Raw genomic sequence first — 21,105 nt, forward strand, 5'->3', positions numbered from 1 at the left:
CTTTATTTTATTTTTTTGTTTTCTTTGGGCTACCTAGGTTGAACTGTTGGAGCAAAGCATCAGAGGTGCCAATTACACCTACATTTTGACAAGCTGTTGGTGATTATGAAGACTATGAAGGCTAGGTTGGCTGCCATTCAGGTTAATGGTCCTGTGCTTGTGGAAGACACTTGCCTCTGCTTCAATGCCCTCAAGGGTCTTCTTGGTTAGTCCTCAATTCTCTTTTCTCCTTCCCCACTTTTTTGGTTATTGGTATTGTTTGGTTCTATTTGATTGTTTGAATTTCAATGCAGGGCCTTACATGTAAGCCTTTATCATCTTCTTTGCTCTCACCCGGTAAACTTATCTTTTGCTGCTCAAAATTTGACATCTTTATCATAAGGAAAGTAAAAAAATGATTGTTACTAGAAGTAAAAAATGATTGTTTGATTGAATTTGGCTCTTTATGTTAAGTCCTGTCTGAAGTGAAATGATTGATATTAGAAGTAGAAATAATTGACAACCAATGTATAACTATTTATTTATGAAGATGTAGACACTGCATCTTCGAGCGAGATGTATGCTATGCAAGAATTATGTTGTTTAAAAACTCATGAGGTCAGTAGCATGGGACAATGCACTAGGAATCATGATAGCCCTTCTATGTGTTTAATGACTACCTGGAATTTTCATTCACTTACCTTTTTTTTTTGGTAATTTTGTTTGGTCAATATACACAAATTCGGTATACGACTATATTACTGATATCTTTTATTAATATAGTTTTTCCCAAATGTATTGCATTTTGTGGTACTTGTATAAAGGATCAAAGATTGGAGCTTTGTTGTTAATGGAGAAATATGCTAAAGCTGTATCAGCAACTTGTGTTTTTGTGGTGGTTAAGATTTGTTAACAATTGTACTGTGAATACTCAGAGCCTTAGATTTCTAAGACTTTGCTAGCTTGAAGCATACATGTCTTATTTATTTACCTATATGTGTTTCTGATTCTTATATTTACATTATCATCAGGGCACCACATAATTACTGGCCAGCAATTTAACTATCAAGGAAGCCACGATTGATGATCTTTATCAATGAGATACTAAAGCTGGAGATTGTAATGCATTTTCTATGATATGCTAAACTGTATGAAATATATCAGGTTCTTGAGGTGTGTATATCTTGTTCTAGAGAAGCTAGAACTCCATGTCTATTATATATTTATAAAATATTTAAGTTCCCAAGCAACTGTAGATTTTCCATATGACAGTATAATTTCTCTGAATATTCAATTCATGATGATGATGATATCTTCATTATGCAGCTGTTACATTATCCAAAAGCAAATGGACCTAAGCAAAGCTCACCAGCTTAGATTGGAAGTAATTGTCAATGCATTTGAAATGGACATTGATGTTGATGAGTTACGTCCTTCAAATGGAAAGAGCATCAATTGATCATAGAATTGAGACAACGACCATTATATGTGAGAAGTACATTATGTCAGGAAACATGCAAAAAAAAAATGATATGTGGATCCTTGGCATCATATGTGATAGACAAGGATCTTTGGCAACCTTCAGTTATTCTATATCTTCCCCAGTCAGTTAGATCATATAGCCTCGACGCTGCTTCCAGTTTCCACACCCTTTCATCAAAACCATGTGCCATGTAACGTTCTCACTCATCGAACACTCCCTTACCTTTCTCCACAGCAATACAAAACTTCAAGCAGGTCATCAGGCTATTCTTTCTTAGCGCTGGAAGTGCTGCTCTTGTTTGCTCAGACCCATGCTCATTTGGCCCACTCTTATGATCTTTGTCCACTCTGCCTTAAGCAGTTCACTCCCCACTTCAAAATCAAGCACATAACCAGAAAACTAACAAAAAAAACACAGCTACAGACAAACACATAAACACATGGAAAAGGCAAACTAACAGGTAAACAACAATTCATAACTACCACGTTCAATAACAATTCATAACAATTTCAAATTATAATTCCGCCAATTCTGGATTCTAGAAATTCATAAAAATCAGTTACTAACCAAGTAGACGACATAAAGGACAAACCCATACACTGATTTGATGGAACAATTTCTTCACAAATGGCATGAATTTCACAAATATTGACCTGATAGGACTTAAATCATGACTCTTGATGAAATTGGTCAACTTGTAAAAATCAGACGCCATTGAGAAAAGTAGCCCCGCAAACAAAATCTCAATTGTTCTATTACCTGGGTCATAGTTAAAGCTGACTTGAATATGCAACTAGGTTTTCAATACTCAGAAACAAGAATAAATATCAGAGATTATCACACAACTCAAAAACATGACAACAGATATTGACTAGTTGAAGCAAGTAACTTTGGCAGTAGATACCAGTACATTTATCACATTGAGCAAGCAAGGAACTGAAAACATAGTCCAGAATCAAATATACGTAATCGACAAAAATTAAACCTGAAGAATTTGAGAGTCGGAAACCAAATGTAAGCAAACTCAAGCAAAGAAAATATGCAGAGAATTCATGACACTAGGGTCTCAATCACATTCACCCAAAACGATTTGTGGGGTTTAGTTCCTAGATCTAACACCATAGCTTTCCACCACTAAACCATATATTTTAGGGTTAGGGATAATCAGGTAAACCAATCCTAATGAATCAGATCAGCTGCTCACCAATGAGAGCTTCTACTATAGCATTTTTAGGCTTGGAAGCATGGTTTAAGGTTCTTGGATGCAAGAAAATGAAGGTACTAAACCCATATAAGCTTGAAGTCAATGATCCACTTCATCTTGGTGCATTAACCGATTCATTAAGCAACAAATTTCAGACTTCATATTCATGTTGCAAAACAACCAAGATTTACAGATAAAAGAATGAACATCCCATTGGCTGTTAATAAATTGATCACACATGACATGAACATATGAACCTACCTCCAGTATCCTACTCAATGCTTTTGCCAAAGACGGTTTGACATCGCCAGGATGCACCTCACCTTTTGCATATGAATTACTACAAGGCTTTTTTTCCCAAAGACAGCTTGATGGTTCACATTTGCAGTAATATTTTATATGACATGAAAACCTTCGACATATGCGTATCCCACAACAGCTTGATACTCCCTCAGGTTATGGTCAGACTGAGTCCTTCCTAGTTATCATTCCGAACTAGCAATTAGATAAACAAAAAAGTCACTTTCCTAGAAAATCTAAATAATTTCAAAGGTCATTGGAGTAGAATTGTAGGTTTGAGCAAGTGTGATGCATAATTATAGAATGAGCTCATACCGCATCAACTTGCACTGCTTTGTTGTTATGAATAGAGGTTCCAGATAACTGAAAGAGTGCAACGCATTCTGCTGTGTAAGTTTCATCAGCTAACCCTTACTCCTCAATCAATTTTTTTATATCCAGAGGTCAGGCCACCCTAAATTGAAAGTCAATGAAAATTAAACAGTTAATAACCCTGGTTTTAAACTACACAAGTTAATAAAAAAATGACAATGCCATATGAACAAAATCTCAGCAATTCATCATATGAACAAAAATGATCAAATCATCATTCTGAAATTCAAGCTTCAGTTCTACAATGCCAACCTAAACTGATTACAGAACTCCCCGATATATAAACCGCAAAAATCATGTCACGATCAACTTAAGCACTATACACAGATAAAGATCCTGACTTGTTCAAAGCTTGACCAAAACTTGAACATTTTTATAACCAACAAAAACCCTTACCAAACCCAATTCCAGATACTCCGAATCACATTCCTTATCCAAGACATGAAAATTGAAATTCACAAAAGTATTGCAGGAGAAACAAATGAACAGGGAATCAATTCCTCAACTACAGAAAACGAAATAAATTCAATTCATTGCAATCACTGCGGATGTGGAGATGGCGGCTTGGAGAGCGGAGGTTGGATTGGAAACTTGGGTTGATTAGGTTTTTGATATGCGAATTACCCACCCGATTGAATCCTCACAAAGCTTCAAGGAAGTGAAGCAAGTTTACCAACATAGGGAGAGGGTTTCAACCCTCAACCCCATACGGCTCTTTTCTCTCATTGCTTGATTCGACTCTACTCTCTCACCACTCAGCTTTGTGTCAAATATCTCTGCGTTCTGGATTTCCAGATCTTACACCAACTATGAATCCTCCAAGACGTGTTCTGCATTGTCCGGGGATCGACTCCGGAGGCAAATTTTCTCTTCTGTCCTCCGGTCTCGCAGTAAGATCGGGTATTTACCGTGATAACGTTGATATTACAGAAATGCCCTGCCGTTAACGGCTCCGTCTGGCGTACGGCACAAAGCACGTAGTCCAGCTTTTGCCTTTGCTTATATCCGTAATGGATCAATAATCAATTGAACGATTAACTTTAAATGACTATTATAGTAAGAGCTTCTTTTTTTTTCTTTTTCTTTTTTGAGTAATTAATTTAGCTCAAGTAAAACAAACCCCGTAAGATCATCTCATTTCCCATTATCATTCTGAATATAGAGCAACTCAGTGGGGGATTAGAATCTTTACTTGATCTTCGTATGATTAGTTGCAGTTTCGAGGAAATCTCGGATGACACCCAATTAGGGGGGAGGCAAGGGGACCGAATGGGATAAACTAAGATCTAAAACAAGCGTCCTTGTATTTCACTTACTGGGTCACTGATAGGGATCCCAAAAATAAGAACCAGAAAACATATCGATCGGAACTGATCATTTGCAGCTAGTTAGATATTATATACGTAATACTGTATTAAGTTATTAACAACTTGTTGTTTTTACAATGTTGGATCTCACAGAGGTAACTTGCTAGTAATTTCAAAACAGGGAATCATTCAGTATTTCAGTACGTGAATCTAATTCTATGTCCGGCAATGTCAAATTGCCAGCAGCACATTTAAAACTTGTTCTGTGAATTGAAACCATGGAGTTAGGACAAATGGGACATGTCTTGATGAATAAATTGCTAGTTACGTTACATAGATATATGCACGTACCAAGATCTAGTACAGGAACCGAGACAGAAATTTGACGAATCCATACACAACCGAAATGCAAGTGTATGCACATCCAAGCCAATTTCATTAGAGAACGGACGTAACAGTCGCACTATGAACCAGCTAGCCAGCTTAGTTAAATGTAATTTTAGCATTAGAAGAGGCCCAAGAAAATCCCATCATCTGTGACCTAATCTTTTGTCTAGCTTTGCAGTGCCCAGTCGACAAAATCATTTCTTCCAAGGCCTTTCCATGCTTGAGCAAGAACTTTGCCAGGCTCACTTCATTCTCACACACTAAGAACGAAGACTTGTTACCGGAGATGGCGGACAAGCTCGGTGGAGAGGGGCTGATAAGGGAGCTCTGCAACGGTTTCCAGCCGCTGATGGACAAGGAGAGAGGTGTCATTACGCTAGAGAGCTTGAGGAGGAACTCTGCTGTTCTGGGACTGCAGGATTTGAGAGAGGACGAGCTTGTGAGTATGTTGAAGGAAGGTGACTTGGATGGAGATGGGGCTCCGAATCAGATGGAGTTTTGCGTTTTGATGTTCAGATTGAGTCCTGAGTTGATGGAGGAGAGTTGGATTTGGCTTGAGCAAGGATTGCTGGAGGAGCTAAATAGTAATACTAAGAGACCTTGATCTTAGATTGATGTGTATGTAGAAAACTGAGGAACAGTTTTGTGCTTTTTCTTGGTTTGGTTGTGTTTCTAGTCTTTTACATCTTCATTGTTGTTCGTTCTGAAGCAATGAAATTGAATACAGAGGAATTTGTAAATTTCGATTATTGCAAATTTACAAACACGTCTCGATTCATGAGTGTCATCCTTGCGCATGAGGTAATTCTCATCCTGATTATAAACAGACCTTCATTTCAACCTTCTTAATTTTCTTCCTTATTTTGTTACATAATAGAGTTTGGAACCGACCTAGCTGGGAGGCTCATCCCCATTTAATTTTCTTCCTTATTTGGGTGATATGAAACTGACAGGAAATAACATTATCCATTATATGAACAAAATATTCTGACTTTGTTATATTTTTCTAATTATTAACTGCACGAGTTACAGCACTGATCTAGGAAAGTTGTAAGGGTGAATCGTGCTTGAAGGAGAAAAAAAAGATATTTAAAGATGAGTATAAAATTTGAAGCAAAGTTCACTACATACCTCACAAGGTTTAACATGTTTGGGTATGTCATTGTTTTCTAGGCAACTACTGTAGAAATATGATCTGAGCATCAGTCTTTACTCCCTTGAGTTTTTCTTTCACAACTCCCCTCTGCTGTTCTGAATAACTTTGGCCAAGCTCGTCGAATTTTCCATCACCCAAATAACATCTTCCAAGCAGATTAATTACCAGCTTCTCTAGCTTGGGTGAAATCTCTAGGATACAAACGACCAACTCTGTCTCGTACCAGTTACCCCTGAAATTCTGTATCTCAACCCCTCTCAAATGATCATTTGTGAATCTAGAATGATTATTCCTCGTCTCTCTTGGATTAGTCTTAGAAAAAACAAGCTCTTCTAAAAAGGGTGCAGCCTTGATGATATCCAGCACAAAATTGACATCAACATCGTCCTCGTCTTGCCTAATTCGTCGACTTGAGATAATATCCAAGTTGAGTTGTTTGAGATTTCCATAAGTCGGTAAGCTGCTGATTCGGGGTAGCTCCGCTGGCATCCGCAGATGAAGAGTCTCAAGCCCGGGACACATTGCGAATTGTGGTAAGTGCTTGAGGTACTAATGTGTCACGTACCCTGCTGTTGGCGAAAAAAATTCTGGATAGTTGTGGAGCTTTCATGTGAAAAGACCTGCAATTGCAAAATGGATTGTATTCCAAGGAGGCAAGATTTAGTGCCGCAATCTCCGTATGCCCCTCCTCCTGACAATGTAACACTTTGAGATGAGTTAGACGATCACCAGCAACTAAAGGACACTCATCACGATTCCGATAATAACTACCGTTCAGGCGGTTCAGCCGGCACCGATATAAGGTCAAGCTTTCGAGTAACGCACAAACAGAGAAGAGATTTGCCATCAGAGATTGATCAAAGTAAACGTGTTTTAGAGAAAGAGTAGTTAGCTGGTTGAAGGCGTCAGGATCCGTAGTAGGATGTCTTAGAATACATTCCTCCAATAACACATGTTTTAGATTTGAAGTCGAGCCAACATGTAAACTCCGAGGAAAAACATAACCTTCATGTGGTGACGAACAAATTACAAGTCCAAGATGAAGCTTTTCAACCCCTTTTGTAGTTGCAAAACGAATCCAATCATCAAGGATGACATAAGATTCTGCACGAAGATGGCATCGAAATTTGAAAGAGTCGACCTTGTTACCCTGATATTGCTGCGAATATTTACTCACACGTCTCAAAAATTCTCGTCTTTGCTGATCCATGTCATATCCTATTTCGTAATTGCTCCCGAAAACGTTGAGATCGTCGAATTTAAGATTGCGCCTTGTTAGTATTGATGAATGAGAAAGGTGTTTCCAGTGTGGAGGGGAAGCCAGGATTGCATTCACTGCGTCTTTCAGAGGTAGCAGTGAGATTATAGATTCCATGATGCAGTCCGGCAACTCGGTAATCCCACATCTTCCACGTCCTTCTTCCTCACCAGATACGACCATAGCTCAACTTTCTAAGATTTGTTAATCCAAGAGAAGGAGAAGGTAGCAGACTAAAGATAGAAAAACAAAAACCCTAGTGAATCTCAGGCTTAAATACTAATGAAGTCAGGTGTTGGGCTTATATGGCCCTCCTTCGGCTTTATGGATCTAATCTGAATATGACCTAAAAAAAGACTTTGTAATGAATTGAAGAAGTTGAGAGATAACAAAGTAGATCGGAGATTCATAATCTTTATTCATTAATAGAAGCTTATATAGAGGACTATAGAATACATTCAGAGGATTACAGGTATGTAGGAGGTAACGTAATCATATTCTATCTAGTAAACGCCACTCACACACAGTTTCCAATATGTCATATGCAAAGGCACAATTCAATTCAGTTCATGAATCGCCAAGTCGTCAGTCTCGTTTTTTTTTTTTTTGGGAGTGATTCAGCTCAAGTGGTGAGAAGTTTAAATCAAAGTAAACCCCCATAACTTTGACCCAAAGTAATTAGATCATCTCATTTCCCATTATCATTCTGAATATATAGCGGTTCAATAGGGTATTCGAATCTTTACTTGATCTTCGTTTGTTTAGTTGCAGTTCCGAGGAAATCTTGGATGACACCCAATTAGGGGGGCAAGGAGACCCAATGGCATAAACTAAAATCTAAAACAAGCGTCGTTCTGTTTCATTTACACGGTCACTGACCAAGCAAACCACATAGGGATATCACAAAAATGAGAACCAGAAAACAGATCGGAACTGATTATCTGCAGCTAGTTAGATATTGTATATGTAATATTAGCAACTTGTTGTTGCAAAAATATACATGGAACAATATTTGGATCTCATAGAGGCAACTTGCTAGTAATTTCGAAACAGTGCATCATTCAGTACGTGAATCTAATTTTATGTCCGGCACATGTCAAATTGCCTGCAGCAGATTTAAAACCTGTTCTGTGAATTGAAACCATGGAGTTTATAGCCGTTGGGACATGTCTTGATGAATAAATTGCTAGTTACGATACATAGATATATGCACGTAACAAGATCTAGTACAGGAAACGAGAAAGAAATTATACGAATCCATACACAACCGAAATGGAAGTGTATGCACATTCAAGCCAATTTCATTAGAGAACGTATGTAGCAGTAGCACTACAAACCAGCTAGCCAGCTTGGTTAAATGTAATTTTGGCATTAGAAGAAGCCCAAGAAAATCCCATCATCTGTGACCTAATCTTTTGTCTCTGAAGAGAGTGTCTAGCTTTGCAGTGCCCAGTAGACAAAACCATTTCTTCCAAGGCCTTTCCATGCTTGAGCAAAAACTTTGCCAGGCTCACTTCGTTCTCGCACTCTAGGAAGCCATGAATCTTCACTATCTTAAGGTGATGCAAGAACGACTGCAAGTTTTGGGTTTGAGATTCCCAGTATTTCTCTTCCTCCGAGTTAGACATTTCCCACAAGTCCTTGTTCCATTGCTACAGATACATAGATGAAAAAACTAAATCAGCTTTTGAAAGTGGGAAAATAAAAAGAACAATGTAAGGTGTTGATTGACCAAAGGTAATCTTCTTCATAATACGTACTCTCCTTTCGGTTTTGAAATCGTTAATAATGTTTAGTATCAGAGTGTGCAGCATAGGACAGCTCTTGAATATGGATGCCAATCCAGGGACATTGTTCTTCTTGAAACCCGTGTGCAACTCCAAGGATTTCAGATTGCTGAACTGATGCAAATACACTGCGAAATAATTGTTGTTTGATAGAATCTGCAAAACAAATCGAGGCTATATGTATAAGTCACTCGTGAGAAAGAGGAAAAGTGAGAGAGATAAGGCCGGTTTATTGTTTGGCAGTTCTTTTTCTTCGTCTTGGATGTTTTGTATGTCAAGAAATGAAGAAATTCCAACAGTACTTCGCTAAACTAACGATGTGATACAATGATCCACAGTCCGGCAGTGAGCCGTGGGCTGGTTAGTTATTTAACAATGATCTATAGTTCCACACAAGAAAAGATTGAAGTAGTACCTCAATACAATTGCTTTCGAGTGTCAAGCAATGTGCAAGAGAGAGAGCCGAAAAAAGATTGGAAACACTCTGAAGCTTTGCAACACTAATATCTTCATGGAGCAAACCAATGGAAGCCTTATGCAAGTAACTCAAATTCTCTATACAAACATTATCACTAAGACCATTGTGTTCCCACAAAACCACTTCAAGCCTCGGCGCATCAATCTTCACCCAGCTTTTCTCAACATACCCATCAAAACATTTCGCAATCCGCAACCTCTCCAATTTCGAACCCGACACATTCAGCCCTTGCAGCTCGAAACAATTCTCTAGGGTTAAGTCTTGCAGCACACGGCAGCCAACCCTAAGATGCTTCAACCCAAAACAGGTATCAAGGCTCAGTTTCTTGAGCAGAAGGAAAGACGACTCGGAGAACATATCAGACAGGGAAGGCTGGTTGCATAGACTGATCCGGGAGAGAGATAAAGAGTGAAGACATCGGAAGCCGCTTGTCATTACAGAAGAAGGAGGTAACCGGAAACCGGGTCTTTTCGACTTCAACTTGAAAACCCTTAATGTGTCGCTAGCAATGACACATCTAGGGAAGTTGAAGTAATCTTCTGTGAAAACTTCCACGTCGAGCTCCTGCACCTTGTGTCTGATTGCGAGGCGGATCAGGCTATTGAGACGAGAGAAGCTCAGCCGGGCCTGGAACCGGAGGATCCGAATATCGGAGTGCTTGTCTCGGTTGTTGAGGACCTGAGTGATGAAGTCTGACTCTTTGCAATTCAGAGGATTTGTCTTAGATGAGGAACATGGTTGCAGAGATTGGTCTAGGGTTGTGAAGTCGAGGTCAGGGAAGGAGGACCAGAGCGAACGCCACCGTTTCGACAAGACGCTGGTTTGCGCGACGGTTTTGATTGGGAGGAGGAAGAGGATGTGGTGGAGGACGGCGTCGGGGAGATCAGTGATGCGATCAATGTTGTGGTGGTCGGAGATGAGTTCATTTTCTTTGCAGAAGGAAAGCTTCTTCTTCTTGGCAGCGGCGGATCTTGTTTCCATTGATGAATGGGAAATCAAGGTTGGGTTTCTTGATCGATCTCCTGATTTTTTTTCAGTGGTCTTTGGCGGTGAGAGAGATGCTCGAGCTAGTTGCGTTAGGGTTGAATAGTTCAAAGTTTTCAAGTGGGGTGAGAACGAGAAGATCGTTTGAGTTTGTTTCGAAGTTTGAATTATTAATAAGGGATTCAATTTGCAAATTTATATAGTAATATTATGATGACAAAATAAAATTTTAAGAAACCGTTTCATATTCCTGACTGTTAATACAGGAAGTTCAGATGGTTTCTATAGTTCAAATGGTATGCCAGTTAGGGGAAATGTATTCCTACTAGTACTAGGTTTTCTCTTAATACGTGATTACATGTGAATTTTATGTGAATTTTAAATTCACATATAACTTCATACTGAAAATTCACATATAACTTCATACTGAACAGGTACCCCTAGACAAAAGTCCACGCTGATGATTCCATAGGGCTGAAGAGCTATTACTTGCAGTATAAGTAATCAGGGTTTTGGGCTGCTTATGAGTGAATAGAGTAATAGATGAAGAGAAGTTTCTGTTCCATAGAATGACCAATTTGCAGTCGAAACAACAGTGCATGCAATGCAAGATAATTTATTTCAAAACAAATCATAAGATAAGCTATACAGAGCATACTTATTATTTTAATGATCAGTCATCTAACATCATACTTAGTTACAAAAACCAAAAAAAAAATTAGTAATAAACCGTTAGTATAAAAACTATAAAAAAAAATAAAAAATAAAAAAACTGGTTTTACTCGGAGCCAATGAGCTCCTATACTACGAAATCTTTTAGGGCTTAAACCTTGCAAGGGATTTTACTTATAACTACCGGAGAGAATGATTTCTCACCAACTTCGATGTGATGGATTACTATCTTTTCTAGGACCACTGCATGCTTTTTCAAAATATTCACAAAATTAGCTTCATCTGGAGTTCCAGAATATGATTTCATGGTCACTTGCTTCAGACTCGGCATGTTGAATCTATCTGGTTTATTTGAGAACTCTTCAGGTACTATACCCTGGAAACAAGAAGATCATGGTTTAGATATTTATAAAGCAGCAACATCTAGAATTTCAGTAATATATATACTCACATCTTTCGCATTATTGTCAACGTAATCTAAAATCATGTTCTCAAGATTGGGAGAAAGCTCAAGCAGTGCTGCCAAGCCAACCAGATCACAATGGGTATACCCAGTTTGCAGCTCCAAATGGTTGAGGTTGTGAAGCTTAAAACTTTTGGACAAAGGATCCTTTGATGTAAGAAGCTGAGGAAAGAAGCAAAAACAGCAATTATGTACCATAAAAGGCTAGATTTATCAAATAATACTACATCTGAGAGACTTATTGTAAGAATAGATTGACAGAGTACGACCATATGAAGAAAGGGACTCGATCTCACAATGAGGAGACAACAAATAAGAATACACATAAAGACATGAGGTTCAATTTAGTAATAAGGCCCCAACCCAAACAGGCTAAGTAGTCAAGCTTAAGTTACAAACCCTAAGGTTGTTTCAGGACGCCACTCAATCAGGATAACAACATGAACTAATAGATGAGCATATCATCTATTAGCTCTTAAAGAGATTGAAATTCTTTGGGGGCAAGGATAAACATAGAAGCAGGTGAAAAACTATGGGTTGCTAGATGATTAATAATTCAATAAGAACCACAAAAAAAGTTACTTAGTAAAAGACTAAAACGATAAATTTGAAATCAGGAAACCACTAAATCTGGATAACAACCTGAATTGATAGTCCTTTAATGTCAAACGAATTAGAATTTTAAGCAAAGTCACAATATTTATGTGATAGCTGTAGTCAGAGTTAAATAACTTATGTATGGACATACAATAATCAGACTGAGAGAAAGTTCTAGTCTCCCCCAACATATCTATACACACCAGCAGAGACATAAAAGCCAGTACAGTAGCAGGGCAAAGCAATACATTATATATACAAAGCAAGAAGCTAGTATATTACAAATTTATGACAAAAGATGTAATAGCGCAGGATAATAGTTTCCCTTTACCTACATATATGGCACCCATTAAGAAAAATTGTATCCTAAACTATTTACTATAACTTCAAACGGTATAGTAAAATGTCCATAAATCTGATTAGAGAAAGGCATATTAGACTATTATCGTCTACAAAACAACTTCTTCTCAACCATTTATACAAATTTAGTGGATGAGTTCTCAAGTCCCAATGAACACAATAACAACATATCTCCACAACCAATCACCATTTCTATTTTTCGTCAAGTTCCAAGATTCAATAACACCAAAAGTACTTTTATATTGTTTAACTATTGAATCCTTCCAAAGCAAAATTGCAGCAAAATCTGACCACACTCTGGTTAGTGAAAGAGCTTATTAGTCTCCAAACAACAATGTTATCTTTCTTAACTACCAAATCACAAGCATATAATCAATATACCAACCCACATTGCAAGATATTCCTAAATAAAGCCGGAAAGTAGTTACCTTACACCACCAATTTTGCAAATTAAGCTGCTTCACATACGGCGCCTGCTCAAGTAGCTTCACAATCCTACACCACAGATCATAATCCTGCTCCTCTATTTGCACAATGCTAACACTAAACTCAACCAGGGCCGGCGCATACTTAAGCACAAACTGTGTGAAACTACAGTTATCAAAGCTTATCGAACACAAATTCGGGCAATCAATCTCAATACTGTTCCTGGATTCCGAGTCGTAAATGTAAGCAAACGCCAGCTTCTTCATCTTTTTGCTACGTATCTTCATCTTCTCCATCCCCCAACAATGCTGAAGCTCCAATTCCTCAAGATTCGGACAACCAGAAATCAAATCAGTAACATTCTGGTCCGTCAGATACACCTCATCCAGGTACATTGAGCTCAGGGAGACGAGCCCCATGGCGGCCATGCTCGCCGGGAGAGTGAGCTCCACGCGCGTGAGCTTCAGGACCGCGACGGCGCCATTTCGGAGGACGGCGAAGGGGAAGTCGTACTTGTGGTTGAAGGACTCGTCGGTCTGGTGGTACTCGCGGTCGATGAAGAAGTCGAGGTGGAGCTCACGCGCGCGGAGGTGCGTGACGGCGGAGCGGACCCAGGAGTCGACGTGGAGGCCGAAGCGGTGATGGTAGATGAAGGAGAGGGAGAAGAGGTCGATGGGGTGGTGGGGACGGAGGATGAGGGCGCGGTCGACGAACTCGGCGAAGAAGTCGCGGTTATCGGAGGGAGGGTCATTTAGGGGGAAGTGCTCGTAGGAGAAGCGGAGGAAGCGGAGGCGGGACCAGAGGGGCCGCCATTTGCGGGAGATGAGGGAGGTCTGGACGGCGTCGAGGGTCGGGAAGAAGGTCAGGATGTGGAGGAGGATTTCGTCCGGGAGGTCGTTTAGGGTCTGGTTTGGGTTCCGATGAGTGATCGCCGTCGCTTCCATTAGAGGGGGTTTTGGGTTTCGTGGATTTTGCGAGAAATGGTGGTTTTATGCCGGGGAGATTGGTTCGGGTTGGACTTTGGGCCCGGACTCAGGTTAGGCATTCAGACCCGAGGTTTTTAATTAAAAAAAATAAAAAATAAAAAGCAAACAAACACAAGATGAGATGGAGTCACAGAGGTTCAATCAGTTTAAAACACTTATTAACACATGACAGTAATAAGGGGTGACTTTAGGCTTGGTTTCAAAGGATAAACTGATTATAAGGATAGAAAGTATTTTAACTTTTATTAACTTAACAACGAAAACCTCACTTTAAAAATATAAAAAAAAACAACAAAAACCTAAACGAGAGCTTTCGTTTTCATGACGGTGTCTAAACCTAGGTTAAACATGTTCAAAACTCTTGAACTGTGTTGTTCTTGATAATGGTTCTCGACTGACGAGTCTTTTGGCCTCGTGAATCTTTCTAGGGCAATTTTCAAGTTGATGCAATCTCATCTTTTTGTTTTTGCGACATATTACTAAACTTCCATTCTTCAAAAGGTGATGGCGATTGGCAGACCTTTTCTCTGGCAGATCCAAACCGAATATGGGATCATGGCATATGGGGTTGTCTTTTTTTTCGTAAGCGTATAGGGTTTGTCAAGGTACGTGCCAGTACATTGAGATCGCTTTCACCCTTTTTGGTAGCGTTTTGAGAAGTTTGGTTGGCAGAAAATCATGGAACGGAATGAGAATTAATTTATTTTTCCATTCCGAGTTTTTTTTTTTAAAAGAATAATTTCATTCCAAGATTTTCATTGGTTGTAAGGAGAGACCGGAAAGAAAACAAATAAAGACACCTGACGCGATATTGACTCCCTCATAAAACCTAAATTGAATTACTTCTCGTGAAACTTCTAATTTAATTGAATTTCTTCTTCTTCTTCTTTTTTCAATATTTCATTTCTCTTCAAAATCCTACTATTGAAAAGCAAAGATAATACTCTTCTTCTAGCAATTTGTCAAAATCTTCTGCTACTGAAAAGCGAAGATAATACTCAAATAGAAGGGATTTAAGTATTTGGAAATCGATTAAATTAATAGAGGGGTGTTATTGAAAATTATAATTTTGTATCTCATTTATAACTTACAGAACGCTGCGATAGGAATTGAAACTTAATTCTAGCATTTAATTTCCAAAATGTACCAAACATGCACCCACATGAAAATAGCAAAACATATTCCATTTCATATCAGTCTTAAAAGAAAAATAATCATTTTCCTATTTTTACCAACCAAACGGGACAGGGCCTAAGTTCTAACAGAAGAAATTACGATGTTCTTTTCACCACGCCTGCTAGACACAAGCACAATCTTTTCCAAGACCACTCCTTGCATTTTTAAGATAGTCAGCAAATTGCGTTGATTTTTTGATTCATCATATAATTTCATTGTAACTTGCTTGAGCCTTGGAATTTTGAACTGAATTGATTCATTTGGGAACTCTTCCGGTAAATCCTTCTGAAAATTATAAAATCATAGTTTAGCTATATATACAGCTCAATAAAAGAAAACGAATTAATGAAAGTACGCAATATAGGAACAGCAGCAACCATTGCTGTAACTATGCATGTCATAGTACTCACAATTTCGATGTCGTTAAGAACCATCGTCTCAAGATTAGGGCAAAGTTCAAGCAGTGCAGCCATGCCAACGAGAAAAGTTTGAGAATAGTCTGTGTATAGCTCTAGATGGTTGAGATTGTGGAGCATAAAACTTTTGAGGTAATAAGGATCCTTTGATGACAGAGGCTGAAGACAAATGCAATCAGTTAAATAAACCAATATTGCAATTGCAGAAGAAGCTCATTTACATACAGCTAGCCATTTGAAGTTTGAAAACCATTGGACAAACACTAGAGGCAAACTGGCCACGGTTAAGCAGCAATAGGTTCTTACAGTCTAAATATCTAAAAGCCATTCAAAAATCTCAAGGTTAAATCCATTTGAAAATCATAACCATATTATATCCCTTACTTACTCTCATGGTCTCCTCTCTTCTGTTCATATTCAGCAAAAAAGAAAATATGCAAACAGCCTGAAGTTATTACTTGAGAAATGCACAAGCAAACGAAGGTTACCTTAAACCACAGATTGGGAACAGTTAGATTCCTAAGCTGAGGCGCTTGCTTGAGTATCCCCACTACTGTTGTACGCCACAAATCATAGTAGTGCTTGTATAATAGGAAATTCTTGCCGAAACAAAAGTGAACCAGGGAAGAGGCATTCTTGAATACAAATCGGCTAAAGCTATCGATACGTATCGAACTAAGGTTTGGGCAATCAACCTCACATGATCTAATATAAATCTCACCCCACACGACTAGCTTCTTAAGCCTGGTGCTACATATACTCAACTTTTTCATCCCATAACAATATTTAAGCTTGAGGTCCTCCAGATTGGGACACCCCAGAATCAAATCATGGACCCTCTCATCCGTCAAATAAACCCCTGTAAGATAGATGGATCTCAACGAGCGAAGATTCATGGCGGACATGCCGGCCGGCAATGTAAGAGTAAGAGACGAGCAGCGTTTAAGGGTCAAGACTTGTACGCACCCATTACTCAGCACAGAAAACGGGAAGTCACGCGCACGCGGAGGCGGGTGACGGCACAGCACATCCAAGAGTCGACGACGTCGGAAGCGAAGCCCTTGAAGGGCTTGAAACGAAGTCGGAAGGTTTGGATGCACAGAGAATCGGAGCGGCGCATGTCGAGAACGCGAGTGACGAATTGAAAATAGCGTTCATTGTCGCTATTGCGAGTGGTCCAAGTTCAAGGAGGGAAGGAGGGACCAGAGGGTTCGCCATTTGCGGGAGATGAGGGATGTGTGGATGGCATTGACTATGTCGAGGAATAAGAGAATATGGAGGAGGATATCAATGGGGAGGTCATTTAGGTTCCACTGGTTAGGGTTTTGGAGGCGTTTGGTCGTCTCTTCCGTCTTGTCTTTGTTAGGGACGTGGACGCGACTTGCGTTACTTATAGCTAGGTTGCATGTGTCTTGTGGAAGCTATCTTCAAAGGGGGCGAGATGATAAAACCCTAACCCTAGCTAACCTGATTTCTCATCTTCCTATGGGCTACCATTTAGCTGTTGCATAGGAGGAAAAGTCTGAATATCAGCCAAGATGTATGTAGTCATTACTGGGTGTTGTTGAAAACCCTGTCTTCTTCTCCTTCTTGATTTGATTTGATCTAGATACTCGATACGATGAAGAAAAGAAGAGAAGGAATCTGAGAGAAGACAGAAGTTTGAGAAAAAAATATATATAAAAATACGTACAGTCTTCTCAGATCAACCCTGTCAAATTTGACAGACTCGAAGAACTGTCTTTCGGCACATGTGAATTGACACAAGACTCGTATGATTTAACATATGAGTTGGAGTGAACAAATATGTCAAAAGTTAACGCTCGGCGTACTGCCAATGTCAAAAGACAATTTCATCGGAGTTTTTTTGTTTTTTGATGAAACAATTTCATTGGAGTTGCTCCAAGTTCTAATCACATTTGACACGAAAAATTACAATGTCCTCTTCGCCACGTGAGCTAGTCACAAGTACAGTCTTTTCCAAGGCCACTCCTTGCATTTTCATGATAGTCAAAAAATTACATTGATCTTGATTCCATGATCTCCATACATTATAAGATTTCATCGTAACATGTTTGAGCCTTGGGATTTTCAATTGAATTGGTTTGTTTGGGAACTCTTCTGGTATGCTACCAACCTGAGTCATGATCACTTGGTCAGTAATTGTCCAAGAGATTCATAGTCAGTCACTTTTGGATGTAAATTTAATGGTGGGGAGTATTATTTTTACATAGAGGTTGTTTTGTTTTCACCAGTTGGATGTAAATTTAATGGTGATTGACAATGAATCTCTTAGTCAATAACTGACCAAGTGAACACTATTGACCAACCTAAAACATAGAAGATCAAAAAAATTAAATATAGCTCAATAAAAGAAAAATAATTAATGAACAAAGCTATATATATATATATATATAGCCCAGCAGCAGCTACCATTGATCATTGCTGTAACTATGAATGTCATAGTACTCACATATGTTTCCAGGTCATCAAGAACCATCATCTCAAGATTAGGACAAAGTTTAAGCAGTGCAACCATGCCAACGAGAAAATTTTGTGTATAGTCTGTGTATAGCTCTAGATGGTTGAGATTGTGGAGCATAAAACTTTTGAGGAAAGGATCCTTTGATGCCAGAGTCTGAAGACAAATGCAATTAAACCGATAATGCAAATTCAGAAGAAGCTTATGTATAACGTTGCAACCATTGGAGGTAAACTGTTAATCAGTAAACGATTAATACGTACATTTGAGAATCTCAATGTTGAATTAAACGATTAAAAATCTCAAGGTTAAATCCATTTGAGAATCATGACCATATGAAAGCCCTTCCAAAAATAACTAGCTATTGTTTTGGCCACGCTTCTCAACAAGGAGAGAAGAGTAATTGTGCCAAATGTTTATAGAGATGCGGGCGTGTCACCGCATAGACGCGAAATGTAGTAGTTGTTGTAGTGTGTTAACTTGTGCTTCTAATCAAACAAAAGTAGGGCTCCGGTGCCACCTCGCAGACGAGGATTTACAGTAACTTCTCCGCCACAGATATCGATACTCGCGGTTTGGATCGAGCAGAATAACCAAAGGAAAGGAAAATGAGAACAAGAAGCTCCGGTAAGCTTGTAAAGTAAAGGTGCAAAGGCTCCGGGGAACCTGGAAAGTAAAGGCAAAGACTTCGGAGAGCTTGAAAAGTAAAAGGGTGCTAAGGCAAGATGTTGTAGCATTGGTTTTCAACAAGGTCGATAGTTTGTAATTGTGTTTGTAGATTGTAGAGTGTGTAGCCCAGATCCTCGAACTCCCTTATATAGAGGTGAATTCGTTAGTTGTTGATAAGGATTCGGTGTTTGATGCATGGTCGGTTGAGTTGCATATAGTTTCATTTTACTTAGCAACCACCTAATTGGGTGACGCAGTTCCAATCACGTACGTAGACTTATTTTAAGGCCACATGTGTTGGCCCAAAGCGAGTCAAAGACTTGTAGAAGTCTTTAACGGGTGAGATATTGTAGGCGACAAGGATCATCACCTTTGATATGATTCTGTTGGCGATGCCAACCAAATTATGGATATGCATGAAACTTGGCGTTGTCAAGACCCACCCCGGATTTCACCCTAAAACCTGAAGTAAATCCTGCGGGGACCACCTCCAAGGAAAATTTACCAAAATTTTTGGCATAACCTCCCTTAAAAATAGACAACCCTTCTTAACTAAAACACATGCAAACACTTCTAACAGTTCCAACTCCAACCCAATAAACTCCTGGAGCCTTTGTGCTCCCCACAAATCATAACATCTCCCAACTTGTATTTACTAATCTAGCAAAAAATCTCATAACCATCAATCACAGATTCAAAGCAACTCTATTAGAGGAGATAGAAACTAGAAATAGAAATATGAGCGGAAACTATACTATTGATTATGCCTCGTCTCCATGTACACCCGACCTCAACTACGCTAACCTGCATACTGGGCATTTTTAAAACGAATGGCCCAGGGGAAAACATTTGAAACCGTTAGAGTGAGTGGACAAAAATAAATTAATAAGTAAAATATTTATGCATTCCCAAATTATGCTGCATGCGAAAAACTCAAAAGCGCTCAACTCATACCTTGGCAATTTCATGACTAGCTCTGGCTAGTCTCCAAACTCAATGAACTGGAGCCTCTCAGGCTAAAGTATATATAAACATATATGTGTATGTATTTACACTCGTCAGACTCCTTGTATGAATTCTATGAACAAATTAGAAAAGTAGAAACTCATACAAGGCTACGAAGGTTGCGTCTAACATTCACGTCACATCATAATAAAATTTTTCCTTATTATAACCGAAGAGGACGAGTGTATATATACGTGTGGACTCCCTATATGAAAACCTATATAAATCAGAAAATAAAGTAGTTTTCATATAGGGCTATGACGCTTGTGTCTTACACTCACGTCACGCTATAATGATATTTTTCCTCATTATGACGGATCAAGCACGTATGGCTGGCTAGCATTTATATACATACTATACTCATAAATAACCAAAATACATATCCACCGAAAAACTCATTTTCGGTAACTCTCCAAAAGATGAAAATTGTCAAATATCCGAGAAAGAAATAAATCTCAGCAAAAGAAATAAATGATCAACATAATAATTCATCGCATGTTTTTCAATTAAAAACAAAGTCCACTCACAACTTTAGGCATAAGCCCGACGAAATCCAATTCTCCACTCAAGTGAGGTCTCCTCGAATCCTGGCACAAAACCATGCTTAGGACCAAACTTCAATTTCAGAAAAAATAATACTTAAATATATAACACAAAACTCTTCCACCTAACCCACTACCCTTTCTAGGGTTAAGCTTATCCCTTATTTCCTTTATTTCAACATTCCAAACAATAATAAGGAAAATCCAATGGTCGGATTCTGCCCCATTAACTGCCAAATTCACCAATCTTTCAAAAATCCCAAACCTATCCAAAACTCTTCCAAAAATTTCAAACTTCACACCATTAAACTCCCCTTAATATATCACAATTAAAACCATAAAAATCCCATAAACAGCGGCGGTCAGAGGCCTATTCCGGCGACCTCCAATGCCTACCAAATTTTAACAACAGCTTCCTCTCAACCCTCTCTACAACTTTCCTAACTAGCACAAACACCAATTCTAAGCCTAACTAGGTCAATTGAACAAAAACATCACAAAAAGCCCTAGAACTTCCACTCACCGGTTCTCCTCACCTGAAGCAAACTGGACCGAGTCCTCCTAGGGCAAGGCAACTGGGTTGAAGGCCTTCAAAACCATCTAGGGCTTGCCCGGA

The 21,105-nt window shown here is 38.9% G+C and overlaps 3 protein-coding genes across 3 annotated transcripts; 1 reads left to right on the top strand and 2 right to left on the bottom strand.

Annotated features, from left to right (window-relative positions):
* Positions 1-4,782: 4,782 nt before the first annotated feature.
* LOC101307100 (calcium-binding protein PBP1-like) lies at positions 4,783-5,636 on the top strand. The gene is made up of 2 exons (XM_004295321.1): positions 4,783-4,800; positions 5,211-5,636. Exons 1-2 carry the CDS (start codon positions 4,783-4,785, stop codon positions 5,634-5,636), a joined length of 444 nt encoding a protein of 147 aa, XP_004295369.1.
* A 2,670-nt stretch (positions 5,637-8,306) lies between these two features.
* LOC101300320 (putative F-box/FBD/LRR-repeat protein At4g03220-like) lies at positions 8,307-10,692 on the bottom strand. Its single transcript, XM_004293435.1, has 3 exons — positions 9,649-10,692; positions 9,207-9,389; positions 8,307-9,098 (listed from the first exon to the last, which is right to left on the bottom strand). Exons 1-3 carry the CDS (start codon positions 10,690-10,692, stop codon positions 8,787-8,789), a joined length of 1,539 nt encoding a protein of 512 aa, XP_004293483.1. The 3' UTR covers positions 8,307-8,786.
* A 601-nt stretch (positions 10,693-11,293) lies between these two features.
* LOC101307382 (putative F-box/FBD/LRR-repeat protein At5g44950-like) lies at positions 11,294-14,157 on the bottom strand. Its single transcript, XM_004295322.1, has 3 exons — positions 13,216-14,157; positions 11,819-11,992; positions 11,294-11,743 (listed from the first exon to the last, which is right to left on the bottom strand). The coding sequence occupies exons 1-3, from the start codon at positions 14,155-14,157 to the stop codon at positions 11,519-11,521; spliced, it is 1,341 nt and encodes a 446-aa protein (XP_004295370.1). The 3' UTR covers positions 11,294-11,518.
* Positions 14,158-21,105: the final 6,948 nt, after the last annotated feature.

Source organism: Fragaria vesca, linkage group LG3 (assembly GCF_000184155.1).
Source record: "Fragaria vesca subsp. vesca linkage group LG3, FraVesHawaii_1.0, whole genome shotgun sequence".
Taxonomy (NCBI): Eukaryota; Viridiplantae; Streptophyta; class Magnoliopsida; order Rosales; family Rosaceae; genus Fragaria; species Fragaria vesca.